At 42.2% G+C, this 11,947-nt stretch overlaps 2 protein-coding genes across 2 annotated transcripts; both read left to right on the forward strand.

The window, feature by feature from the left end:
* Window positions 1–426: 426 nt before the first annotated feature.
* gjb8 (gap junction protein beta 8) lies at window positions 427–5,445 on the forward strand. Its single transcript, XM_032529976.1, has 2 exons — window positions 427–624; window positions 1,819–5,445. Exon 2 carries the CDS (start codon window positions 1,852–1,854, stop codon window positions 2,656–2,658), a length of 807 nt encoding a protein of 268 aa, XP_032385867.1. The 5' UTR covers window positions 427–624; window positions 1,819–1,851; the 3' UTR covers window positions 2,659–5,445.
* A 350-nt stretch (window positions 5,446–5,795) lies between these two features.
* LOC116698181 (gap junction protein, alpha 3) lies at window positions 5,796–9,845 on the forward strand. Its single transcript, XM_032529974.1, is given in 5 exon segments — window positions 5,796–6,267; window positions 6,949–7,010; window positions 8,294–8,540; window positions 8,542–9,752; window positions 9,755–9,845. Coding segments are annotated over 3 exon segments (1,449 nt in total). The 5' UTR covers window positions 5,796–6,267; window positions 6,949–7,010; window positions 8,294–8,328; the 3' UTR covers window positions 9,781–9,845.
* Window positions 9,846–11,947: the final 2,102 nt, after the last annotated feature.

Raw genomic sequence — 11,947 nt, forward strand, 5'->3', positions numbered from 1 at the left:
TATTTTAATGCCAATACGTTTGTACTTCAATTAAGCGAAATTTTGAATATTTTACTTTTACTTGTAACAGAGAATTTAAATCCTGTAGATGCTTCTACTTTTACTCATAAAAGATCGGAGTACTTCTTCCACCACTGGCTGTACCTAAATTTAAAAACTGTAGCTCTTATGCTCCACCACTGCGGTTTAACCAAGGAGATGTTTAATTTTTCTTATGAATATTCATACAATTTTAAATGGTATTTCTGCTCTTTATGAAACTGTCTTGTCATCATGCACAACACAAAAAGAGAAAATGGGTCTTGATGTCTCTTGGGTGTCTGGCTGGCCGCACCCTGAACCTGCCGGCCGGCTCCCCTCCCCTCCCCTCTCTCCCTCCCCTCCCCCCCCTCCCCCCCTCCCCTCTCTGTCTACAGGAGGGACGATGAAAACCCTCTGAAGACTCAGGTGCGTCTCACACTCAGCTGGAACACGGGGTTGAGACATTGTTGTCCTCAAACGAGCTAAACTCTGATTCTGTTGGACCACCAGGAACAACTTTCTTCGCATCCCAAAATAATTAAGGATGAATTGATCTTTATGGAAACTTATTGATTGTTTTTTGTATAACCCCCAAAGAGACAGGTGAGTTATTGGTTTAGGTTTGTGAACTCGTTGCACTTTGCCTTATTTCTTTTTTAAATTCTTAAATAAACAGATGAAAACAACAACAACAACAACAACAATAGGCTACTACTACTTATAGTTCGTAGTAATAGTTATGTATATCTAAGTCGCAAATAATGGGCGCATTTTACACTTTGCTTTCTAAAGATTGTTTGTACTGTATGCTACATTTATAGAAAGTAAAATCCCATTCATTGTGCGCAAATTTCCTTTTAATAATCAAACGCGTAGAGTAGGCCTGCTGCTCTTATTTCGATTTTTGTTTATATTGTTTTATTCCTCAGGCAGTGCCATCGCTATTTCGTCGTGGTGTCTTGCACATCACGATGACAAAAAGAAAAGATTAGAAGAAAAGATTGTTTAAGATAAGGAAACGAGAGTTTAATGGAAGCCATAGACACTGGCCCTCTTCTGAGATTTAACCCTGCCCAAGACACCACATCGCCTCTATTTATGACCACTATAGCCTACTTTAGCAAAATCACATCTGTTCTTTAAAATAAATCACTGCCACGAAGTACAAACAGGTAAAACAAAAAAATAAAAGTAAAGCTCCTTTGCAAGTAGACTAGCCTACATCACAACTTAATACAATATAAAGTGATAATCATGTTCATAATGAATAAATTACATTAGCAGTGGTGCTAAAAAGTAGAATATGTTGAAATCTATCTGGCGTATAACAAGGACAGTAGTGAAATACCCCAGCACTTAGGTGGAAAAGTGCTTTAAAAAAAAGACAAATGATACATTTTCCATGTTGCGTGTGTCATAAAATGACCGCATTGGGCTTATAATGAAGTTAGTCACACTGACCTTTCTGACTCCGTCGTGGCGCATCCATCACAGACCTGGACTCTGTGCCCCAGGGATTGACAATTTTTTTCATCCTTGAAAATCATGCATGAAAGCCACTTGAAGTCCAACTTGTGACCCATGTTGTGTATTTTTTTTTTGGTCAAAAAATAACTTTACATTGTTTGAAACATTAAAAATACCAAAATCTAATCTAATAAGAAAGACCAACAAGTGTGTAGGCTACCTTCAGACCGATAGAGGTTCCGTGAGAAATGATCAGATTTTCTTTTCTTTTTTTTTACAAAAAGGAATTTGAGGTTTCCTAACTTTCTGCTGAATTCCTTCCTTCTACAGGTCGTCTGAGCTTCCAGAGTCCTCTTCGCCACGATGAGCTGGGCTGCGCTCTACTCTCAGCTGGGCGGCGTCAACAAACACTCCACCAGTCTGGGAAAGATCTGGCTCTCCGTCCTTTTCATCTTCCGCATCACTATCCTGGTCCTGGCAGCTGAGAGCGTCTGGGGGGACGAGCAGTCCGACTTCACGTGCAACACGCAGCAGCCTGGCTGCAAAAACGTCTGCTATGACCACTTCTTCCCCGTGTCGCACATCCGCCTGTGGTGCCTGCAGCTGATCTTTGTGTCCACGCCGGCCCTGCTGGTGGCCATGCACGTGGCCTACAGGAATCGCGGGGATAAGAGGGTGATGCTGGCCTCCAACGGCAACGAGAAGATGACAGAGAACGACCTGAAGACCCTGAAGGGGAGGCGTCTGCCAATCACAGGCCCGCTGTGGTGGACCTACACGTGCAGCTTGTTCTTCCGCCTCATCTTTGAAGGTGGCTTCATGTATGCGCTGTACTTCGTCTACGACGGCTTCCAGATGCCCCGGCTGGTGAAGTGCGAGCAGTGGCCTTGCCCCAACAAGGTGGACTGCTTCATCTCCAGGCCAACAGAGAAAACCGTCTTCACCATATTCATGGTGTCCTCGTCGGCCATCTGCATGGTGCTGAACGTGGCCGAGCTGTGCTACCTCATCGCCAAGGCCATCATCAGGTGCTCTGCCAGGTCAAGCAAGAGGCAGCTGTCTTACAGCCACGCGGACAGCGTGACGCGGGATAATGCCCACCTGCAGAACAAGAAGAACGAAATGCTGTTGTCTTCCGTCACTGATTCGACCAGCAACAAGATGTGTTAGAAGATAGCCACCAGTTGTTCCTAGAGAAGATAGAAAAGCATAAACTGTAAAGCCAACCACCTATGATGGTCTCAGTTTGTAGCAGATTTTGGGAATGTGTAAATTCAAATAACCACAACCAAGATTCATTTAGATAGACAGTGTCTGTATAGCTCTGGTGGCTGACCTTCTACACTCGTGTGAAGGCAAATCCCTGTAGCTACCATATGCATATTTGCTCTATATTTTCCTACACGTGGCCTTAAATCTGCCCCTAAAGGCAGTCAGGTGTTTTTTCCTTAGTCAACGCATTCTCATGAACAGGTTTGTATGATATCGCACGACAACGTATGCAAACCAATTCATGTGAAATCCTGCGAAAGAAAGCAACAAAAAGGAATTACGTGACAAGTTCAGCGGTCTTTCCAGGTCAATTTAGCCGAAAAAGGGTTACTGTCAACAAGGTACCAGTCACCATGAAGTGCTGGTATTTTCAAGAGACGTTGCTGTTGAGTTTAGCTGACAAAAGTTGATCATCACCCCATTAATCACACCACCCCATTAATTAGTATGACAAGCGTTTCCTGGGTTTAAATCTTGTGTTTTCCCCTGACACAAATTCTGTTCTGGTTGTGTTTTTTTTTTGTGTTTTATAAGTGCCTTACTTTCATAGCTATATGTTGGCTACAAATGGTTCATGAGGACAGCCTGTCTTTGTGCAAAAAAAAAACAATCTAAAGTATGGATCATTTTACATCTGGTAGAATTCCCAGTGAGTAGCCGATTACTTAAAGAGTCTGTGAGTTTTTCTTTTCTTTTTTTAAAGTAGTGTTTTTGTATCTGTGGATCATCCACATGATCCCAAGTGTTACCTTCCTTTCACACAGTGGATGGTCAACAGCGTTTGATGGAGGGATTTCATTTTTTGTTCACAGTTTGAGGTCGCGTGAATGTTTTGAACCAGAGAAGAATGAGTTTACACTGACATCTAGTGGCCGGAAGTGGACAAACACCTTCCTCTAGACCTGAGGGATTTGTCTGGTGTTGAAGAAGAGAAAGGAGAAACAAAAAGTGGCTTTGTGATTACGTTTTTAGTGTCTACTTTACAAGAGCTGAGGTTTGACTTTAAATGTGGTTGATTTTAAATGTGTTTTACAGTTATTGATGAAAGCAGATGAGTTTTTATAATCCTGCTGTGTTGAATCACGTGATGAAGTTGAGTTTAAAAACCCATAGTTGAATAACTTTCTATACATGATACTAGAGTTTTTACACATGTTTATATTTGCTGAGAAGTGTGTTTGCACAAGATTACGCTGATAGACTTTAACATAACATAATGAAATCCTACCTACCACACTACAGTGGTTTAGAAGATGTGATGCTCTTTGCTTTTCAATCACAATGTGTTTTGTCTTTTACTTGAACTGAAAGTATTTGAAGTGTTGGGAATGTGGCAAAAATATGTATGTTTGGAGTGTAAAATGTCTTTTAAGCAATATGTTTTTCTTCTGCAGTCAGCACGTGCTAGAAACCCCCACTACCATTAATCTTATTGCTTAATTACATTGGTTCTCAAAGTCTAAAAAATAGGATTTTGTAGAAATATTATTTCAGAAAGACTGAGTGGAGTTGAACCATACAGAACATTACTTTTGATTCCAGTCAAGTTGCGTGACTAGAAAAATACCAACTCTGTCAGACTTTTAGTGATTTCTTGATGTGAATCAATGACTATTTGACTCAATATTTTGGTAATATTTGTTGTTGCCCCCCTGAAGACGTGTTAACCCTACAAAGGTTTGTTTCAGAAAGTAGGATTGTCGAGTTGGACAGACAACTGAAAATCGTATTACGGGTTTGCTTCTGAAGTACCTTTTGTTATTATCTTCAGACGATTCCTAAACATTCAAATGTACGTCAATGCTCTTAATCCTGCTTTTTGAAACGTTGTCCAGAAGGTGTCCTGTTCAGCCCAGACCTGGTGTGTTATTTGGACTTGTGTTGTTGTTGCAGTGTGTACTGACCCCAGCTGGCTGTATCAGCTTTCAGCATGCGCCTTATTTTAGCCACCACACTAATCACGGCTTAACGTTAGGAACTACGGGCCAAGCTCAATTTGAAAATGTCTTTGTCCTCCCTCCGATCCGGGAATAACTGAGTTGGATTAGTTACATCTGTGTTGTTAAAAATAACAAACCCAGCTTCTGTGAACAGAGGACAGTGATTAAGAGAGATTGAAAAAGGGTATGTGAGGCAATTTAGACAGTAAACTCTTAAAAAGACAATCAGTGTCGTATATTTACATGACATAACCGATGCAGTTCTGTGGAGTTACAGCATGGAGTCAACTGACATTTTTTTAAGTGGGCAACAATATTGTTGATCAAAGATCCAAGTCATGGATCTTTGCATGTATGCAGATTCAGGAACAATATTTGTGATTGTTTTGCATATCTGCTCTGCATTGACCTTTGACCTCTTGCTTTTATGTAACAGCCGAATAACAGTTTTGATGTAACGTTTGTCATAGCAACTGTGTTTTTTAAGGGACAAGCCTGATCATTCCAGTCCCAAGATTTTTAAACATTTTTCTATTCAGATTTCTCCCACAATCTAGTTTTAGTAAACGTTTTTAACAGCAAATTACAAACTTATGAACAAACAGCTCTCCGAGCAAGGAATGAAGATTACATCTGTTTTACTTGTGTTTTGTACCTGAGATGTTTTTATCACACCCGCACTTTGATCCTTGAAGTCTTTTATCTTTGTGAGACCTTTTTTTTTCATAAATCAGTAAAAACAAAACTGTGTGGTTCTTTGTTTTGTGTAGATACAGTATGTCTGTTAGTGTTTCACGCTCATTGCCTCATATGATGCCTTGCCTTCCTGCAGCTACCCATTGGGTGGGTAGGGGGATGGAGGGTTTCTGATCTTTGTGGTTCTGGGTGATGCCCTAAAATATTAGTCTGCTAAGATAAAATGTATTATGCTCACTTGGTCTGGTTTTCTTACGATCAGCAGCAATCAGGTTTCTAGTGGTTTTCACAGGATACTTTGGAGGAGTTCAGAGCATGTACAGGTTTTGGATCAGTTGCGCGAAAGTTTTGGAAAAAGTTTCGGGGCACATTTTCGGCAACTTTTACGCATATTTCTGACAGGTTTTGGGGAGGTTGGCAGGGGCGGGGTGTGACACCGGACAGGCTGATGACTCTGTGGAGTCACTCATGCATGGTCACACAATGTGACAGTCCAGACATGGCTGGAAACGGGAGGCAGCTCCGTTTAACCGAGCCCCATCTCCGACTCCAAGCCGCCTCCAAAAACTAACAACACAAGGAAAACTTTGCCTTGCGCAAAGTCAGCGGGCCCGGGACAGACAGCGGGACCGGCAGACTGAAGACGTGTGTGCATGAATGAGTTTGAGAGGCGTCGTTTAAAAACAAAAAAGAGTTTGTTGGGCTGACAGAGAGGCGACAGGTTGCGGGTTTGGGATCAGGGAGACAGAGAGTGGGAAGGTCGCTGCAGCCGCGGGAGGTCCACACGCTTTTCAACGCACTCAAATGATGGCCCCAATGATGGCAGATGGATTTGCTTTTCGTATTTAAGTATGACATCTCCGGTCTAAAGGTATGACGGATAAACACAGCCGTGAGTGCTTTCCTGTGAATAACTGGGAGTAAAGTGAGATCAAGTAAATGAAGAATGCCATCAGGTAATTAAGAGTTGTTTCAGTTTTACAAAACAAGAAGAGTGAAACGAAAAGCCTGACAAAGCTTAAAGGGAGTCTGGGGACTCTGGCACAGTCTGCATTGTCAGCCTGGCAGGTATGGCTTTGTATTTGAACCTGGCTCTGTCTGTTACATTCCTCACCAGCCGACATAAATGCCACAAATACTTGTAAAACTGAGAGAAATGTATTCAAAGTTGGCCACTAATAATTAAGTCATCACGAGGTCAAATGATACACGACATCCTGACTCTCTCTGGGTTTAATTTGCTGCTGTATCCCCAATACTTACACCACCTATTACATAACATATTGCCTTTATTTATAGCAGGTATTTCAGAGGCCAACGTTTTTTGTTTGTTTAGAAATTTATACAATTTTTTTATTTTTCAGCTGGTCCTAAACTTTCTTTAAAAACAACCAAAAGTGTTTTTGCTATACTCTGGAAAAAATTGAATTATTGATCAAAGCATGCACAGAAGTTCTGATATGTTTGATTCACTAGTTTTCAACTGACTTCATTCAAAGTGTCAAAGGAAGGAAATTAATTATTGTTTGACTAATGTTTTTTTTTCTTCCAGGTGTCATACTTATTGTGAACCCTAGTCGATGGATTTATTACCTTTAACACAAGAATATTTTAGTAAGTTTCTCCTTGCTCTGTGTTTCTTGAAGTAGTTTAATTAGTGTTTCATGTGCATGATACTGTCTAAAAGATGTAAAGAATAGCAACAAGCTCTACCTTGCTCAAAACACATTCATCCACCATTTATCCCATAAACAGGGCAGAAGATATCTATAAAAAATAAATTTGTTTTACTTGAACTACATGTAGTTTGAAAAGCCTGTTTAAATGGTAGTTAAACTTAGTTTTAAATCTGTCCATTAAATAACAGATGCATTGCCATTAAGATTAGTCAATCAATAGAAAATTATTATACAACTGTTACATTGTGTATACTTGATCAATTAAGTCATTTATAAAGTTCTTATCTTCTCTGTTTATATAATTCTTTAATATGTTCAGGATTGATTGAACAAATCAAGCTATTTGAGGACATCAACTCAGATTTGTAAGATGTAATTTGAGTAATTCCCCCCCCCCCCAAAAAAAATTGAAAGATCGATTGATAATGAATATAAAGTTTTAACGTTTTTTTTTTAAACTTAAAACCAGCTCATCTTTTTAATCAGAATTTTTTACACTGTTATTATAAAGTTATCTTTCCTTATTACAGTTAAACATTTCCATCTGAGCCCTGTGGCTTTAGTGTTACAGTTGACAGTGGAAGAGAGGAAGGGAGGGTGGCGTTTGTATGTCAGTATTTGTTTCAGTGTGTGTGTGTGTGTGTGTGTGTGTATGTGTGTGTGTGTGCCACATCAGAGCCCCATCTCTGCTAAATGCTGTTTTCGAACATTATAATGTAGATCTCAGCACATGCCTGCTGGGCAGTGGAGCGAGCAGGTGAGAGAGAGAGACAGGCCTGACATAGAGAACAAGAGAGAGAGAGGAGAGAGAGAGAGAGAGAGAGAGAAAAGAGCAAAAGGGAGAGTGAACCAGGGTTCAGTCAAACAGGTGGCCTATACAGTATGAGCTTCTAAAAGGCTCAGTGTTGCAAAGCAAATGCTGTTTCAATTTGTTATCAATATCCGACGCCTACATGGCAATTTTTGATAAATACCTTGTTTTGCTCAGCGTTTTATGAAAAAAGAGAAATATGTCAAAGTCTAGTCAACACCTTTACTCTCCTCCATGTCCTTGACCCTGTGTTTCCTTGTGTGTTCGTATGTGTTTAACCTCGGGGTGAGGCATGCCATTACATGATAAATGTTCAAACAGAGTACAATTTCATACACAATTCTTTAACTTTCTCTTTCTTTCTTCTTTTTTTGTTTTGCCAATCCTCCTTTCTTTGTCTACTACAGCCTGTACTTTCTCCATAGGCTAGAAATCTTGAAGCATGGGCGACTGGAGCTTTCTGGGGCGGCTGTTGGAGAACGCTCAGGAGCACTCAACGGTCATCGGCAAAGTCTGGCTGACTGTCCTCTTCATCTTCAGGATCCTGGTGCTGGGGGCCGCGGCTGAAGAAGTCTGGGGAGACGAGCAGTCCGACTTCACCTGTAACACGCAACAGCCCGGTTGCGAGAACGTCTGCTACGACGAGGCCTTCCCATTCGCACATCCGCTTCTGGGTGCTGCAGATCATCTTTGTGTCCACGCCGACTCTCATCTACCTGGGCCATGTGCTACACATCGTCCGCATGGAGGAGAAGCGGAAAGAGAAGGAGGAGGAGATGCGCAAAGCAAACAGGTTCCAAGAGGAGAAAGAACTCCTTTTTAAAAACGGTGGAGAAGTTGGAGGAGGAGGCGGCAAGAAGGAGAAGCCGCCAATCAGGGACGAGCATGGCAAAATCCGTATCAGAGGCGCATTGCTGCGGACCTATGTGTTCAACATTATTTTCAAGACTCTGTTTGAAGTGGGATTCATTTTGGGCCAGTATTTACTCTATGGCTTCCAGCTGAGGCCCCTGTACAAGTGTGCACGTTGGCCCTGCCCCAACACCGTTGACTGCTTCATATCGAGACCCACTGAAAAGACTATTTTTATTATATTTATGCTTGTGGTGGCTTGCGTGTCTCTTTTGCTGAATTTGTTAGAGATCTATCACCTTGGATGGAAGAAAGTTAAACAGGGCATGACAAATGAGTTTGCCCTCGACCACGAGTTGCTGCGGCGTGTGAACATTGCAGAGCCTGAGTGTATGGCCTCGGCCTCCAGAACTGCCCCATCCAGCCTCAGATACCCAACCAACTACACAGATGTGAAGGCGGGCAGCGGGGCGTTCCTGCCGCCACTGGGGCCGGTAGCCGTGCCCTCAGCAGCGGAGTTCAAAATGGACGAACTCCAGCAGGAGGAGTCCCTCCGTCAGCCCTCCCCCGCTTCCCACTACTACATAAGCAACAACAACAACCACAGGCTGGCCACGCAGCAGAACTGGGCCAACTTGGCCACCGAGCAGCAGACTCGGGAGAAGAAGGCCACCTCCCCCTGCCACTCCTCCTCTTCCTCCACCAGCAACGACAAGGAGCAGCAGCAGCAACCCGTCGATGCTGCACTGCTCCCTCCAACCAGCAACACCACCAGTAACACCAACATCAACAATTCAACTGCCACTGCCGCCTCCAGCAGCAGCAGCAGCAGCAGCAGCAGCAGCAGCAGCAGCAGCCATGGCACTGCATCCAACGCAGGCAGCTGGAGTGGAGGGAGGAGAGAGCAGGAGGAAGGCCACGTCACCACCACCACTGTGGAGCTGTACGAGCCTCCAGCAACGGTCAGCACAGACCCTCGGCGGCTCAGTCGGGCCAGCAAGAGCAGCAGCATCAGGCAAGGCCGAGCGACCTGGCTGTTTAAATCTCTCTGGCCCTTTCATGTCCCTAAACCCTCCCTGATCAGCACCCTGCATCCCCAAACCCCCCCCCCCCCCCCCCCCAAACACAGTGATTCTCAGACAAAACAATCTCACACATGCATAGAGCAATACAATAACACAAAAAATAGTCAACAAACAAAAGGAGGCAAGATGACAAGAGACAGGAAAGCAGAATAACAGAAAAGGTTTAGGCTAAAGTGAGATCATCACCCGCAGTTGTTGATTTAGTGCAATCGGTGAGTTGCAGAGTATGTGAAGCGTTGATCTTAATGGTCTTAATTTATGCACAAAAAATTGGTCATGTGCTGTGAAGTCAGAAGGCTCCGCGCACAGTGATGGATGGAGAGAACAACATTGTAATGTCATAATTTTGCATCAAAATGGACACTTCTCACCAACAGCTTTGGTTTGGGGGGAAGATCTCATGGTGTTTCTCTATTTTCGTCTTTTTGTTGAGGATAAAGGAACTATTACAAATGAAAATTATCATTTGTCAAAACAATGACGGAATATTTTGTTTTATCTGGAGGAAGCACAAGTAGCTGGCAATGATGTACAGATCAGTTATTTGATGTGTAGCCAGATGATTGGCTTACATATATCTTGAACAGCTTGTTCCAGCGTTTGTCCTTTGACCCGGAAGACCTTTGTTTCAGCACTTCGTGAATGTTACGAAACAAAAACCTCTTATGTTCAAAAATTCATCCAGGAAGAAATTTCATCAACAAACATTTCATGTATTGTGTTCCTTGTAGTTGTGCACGCCAGCATGTGCAGCCCTACAACTCACCGATTCACTGATCAATTTTCATGGCAAAGCCGGCTAGCTTGGTTTTACCCATGATCCATTGCACTGCTTCTTGCACAGAGACAATAGATATTTTAATTGAGATGGAATAGATAGGAATGGACTGATGTGATACTCACAGAGTCCTTTAAATGAACAGACAGAATATGGGTCAAAACTGCTGGTAGAACGTCATCACCGTGATGCCCAGAATGCACCTGGATCCCTACGGCACATTGCCAACAACATAGAGATCTAAACGTTGTGACCAATGCTGTTAGTTTACAAAAGAGGAAAACAGGAGCAGGGTCACTTGTGCCATGCCTCTGTCAGCATCGCCTTCAGTCAACATGTCTGAACAGAAAAAATGCTTTCCACTAAATGCACAAATGACAAGATATCGCCTTCAAATAATCTTAAAGCAAATGCATGGAAGCCACCACCTTGTATTAAAAAAACAAACATATTCCCTTTGTTCATCCAACCTCCCAAAGCTCCTTTGTTCAGACTTTAAACTGCTATTTCCTTCGGTCAGATTGTTGGCAGATATATTTCTTCTCTGAAACGTACAATCAAACTTCATCACATCTCGAGACTGAGAGCAACTTTGAGGGTGATTTCCGCCATCACACATTTCATACGCTTCGTCATTGGTTTTTATTCTTAAAAGTGCTATTTTTTTTTATTTTTTTTAATTGAATTTTACTCATAAATTGCATACTTGGGGTAGTCAGTTTGTGATTGCGAAACAGCTACAATTTAATAAAAAAAAGACAACGTGACTTGGCGTTGTGAGTATCAAAACGCCACGGTGCCGTCTACCTTGACGGCTTCTATTTTGTTGTGTTCATCTTGATACTTAGAGATCTTTAGAAACCCAAACATTTAACTGAATTTGCGAGCAGCCGCAGTCCTCTGTCCGTGTTGTGTTACTGTGCTGTGTGGTTCATTCACAACCCAGGCAGCAACTTTCAAAACCCCTTTTGTTTTATTTATTTTAGCTTTACAGCAACCAACCACTGTCTTATTCTGTGAGTTCACCACTGGGGAAAAGTTGAAAGTACAAAGTAAGACTGCGTCAAACCTCAATCATCTGCATTGGACATATTGCACTCACAGGGAATAACAGCAGGATTTTATGGGAACAATATTTTTCCAGCAGTTAATGTTAATACACTGGAGTAAGACCAAAGTGGTACCAGCTGTTAATTGTTATTTTTTGGGGGGGACGGGGGTTAAAAAATGATGGTACTGTATGATGTAAGAGTATCTGTACCCATATAGGTATAATGTCTCATACTCTGTTTTACTTAAGTTGCTTAAATGACATTTGGTGCAAACAGAAACACAAAGAGGAGAAT

The sequence above is a fragment of the Etheostoma spectabile genome, chromosome 11 (assembly GCF_008692095.1).
Source record: "Etheostoma spectabile isolate EspeVRDwgs_2016 chromosome 11, UIUC_Espe_1.0, whole genome shotgun sequence".
In the NCBI taxonomy this organism is placed as follows: Eukaryota; Metazoa; Chordata; class Actinopteri; order Perciformes; family Percidae; genus Etheostoma; species Etheostoma spectabile.

Coding starts and splice junctions, on each gene's coding strand:
- gjb8 (XM_032529976.1), top strand. CDS start 1,852: ATGAGCTGGGCTGCGCTCTACTCTCAGCTGGGCGGCGTCAACAAACAC.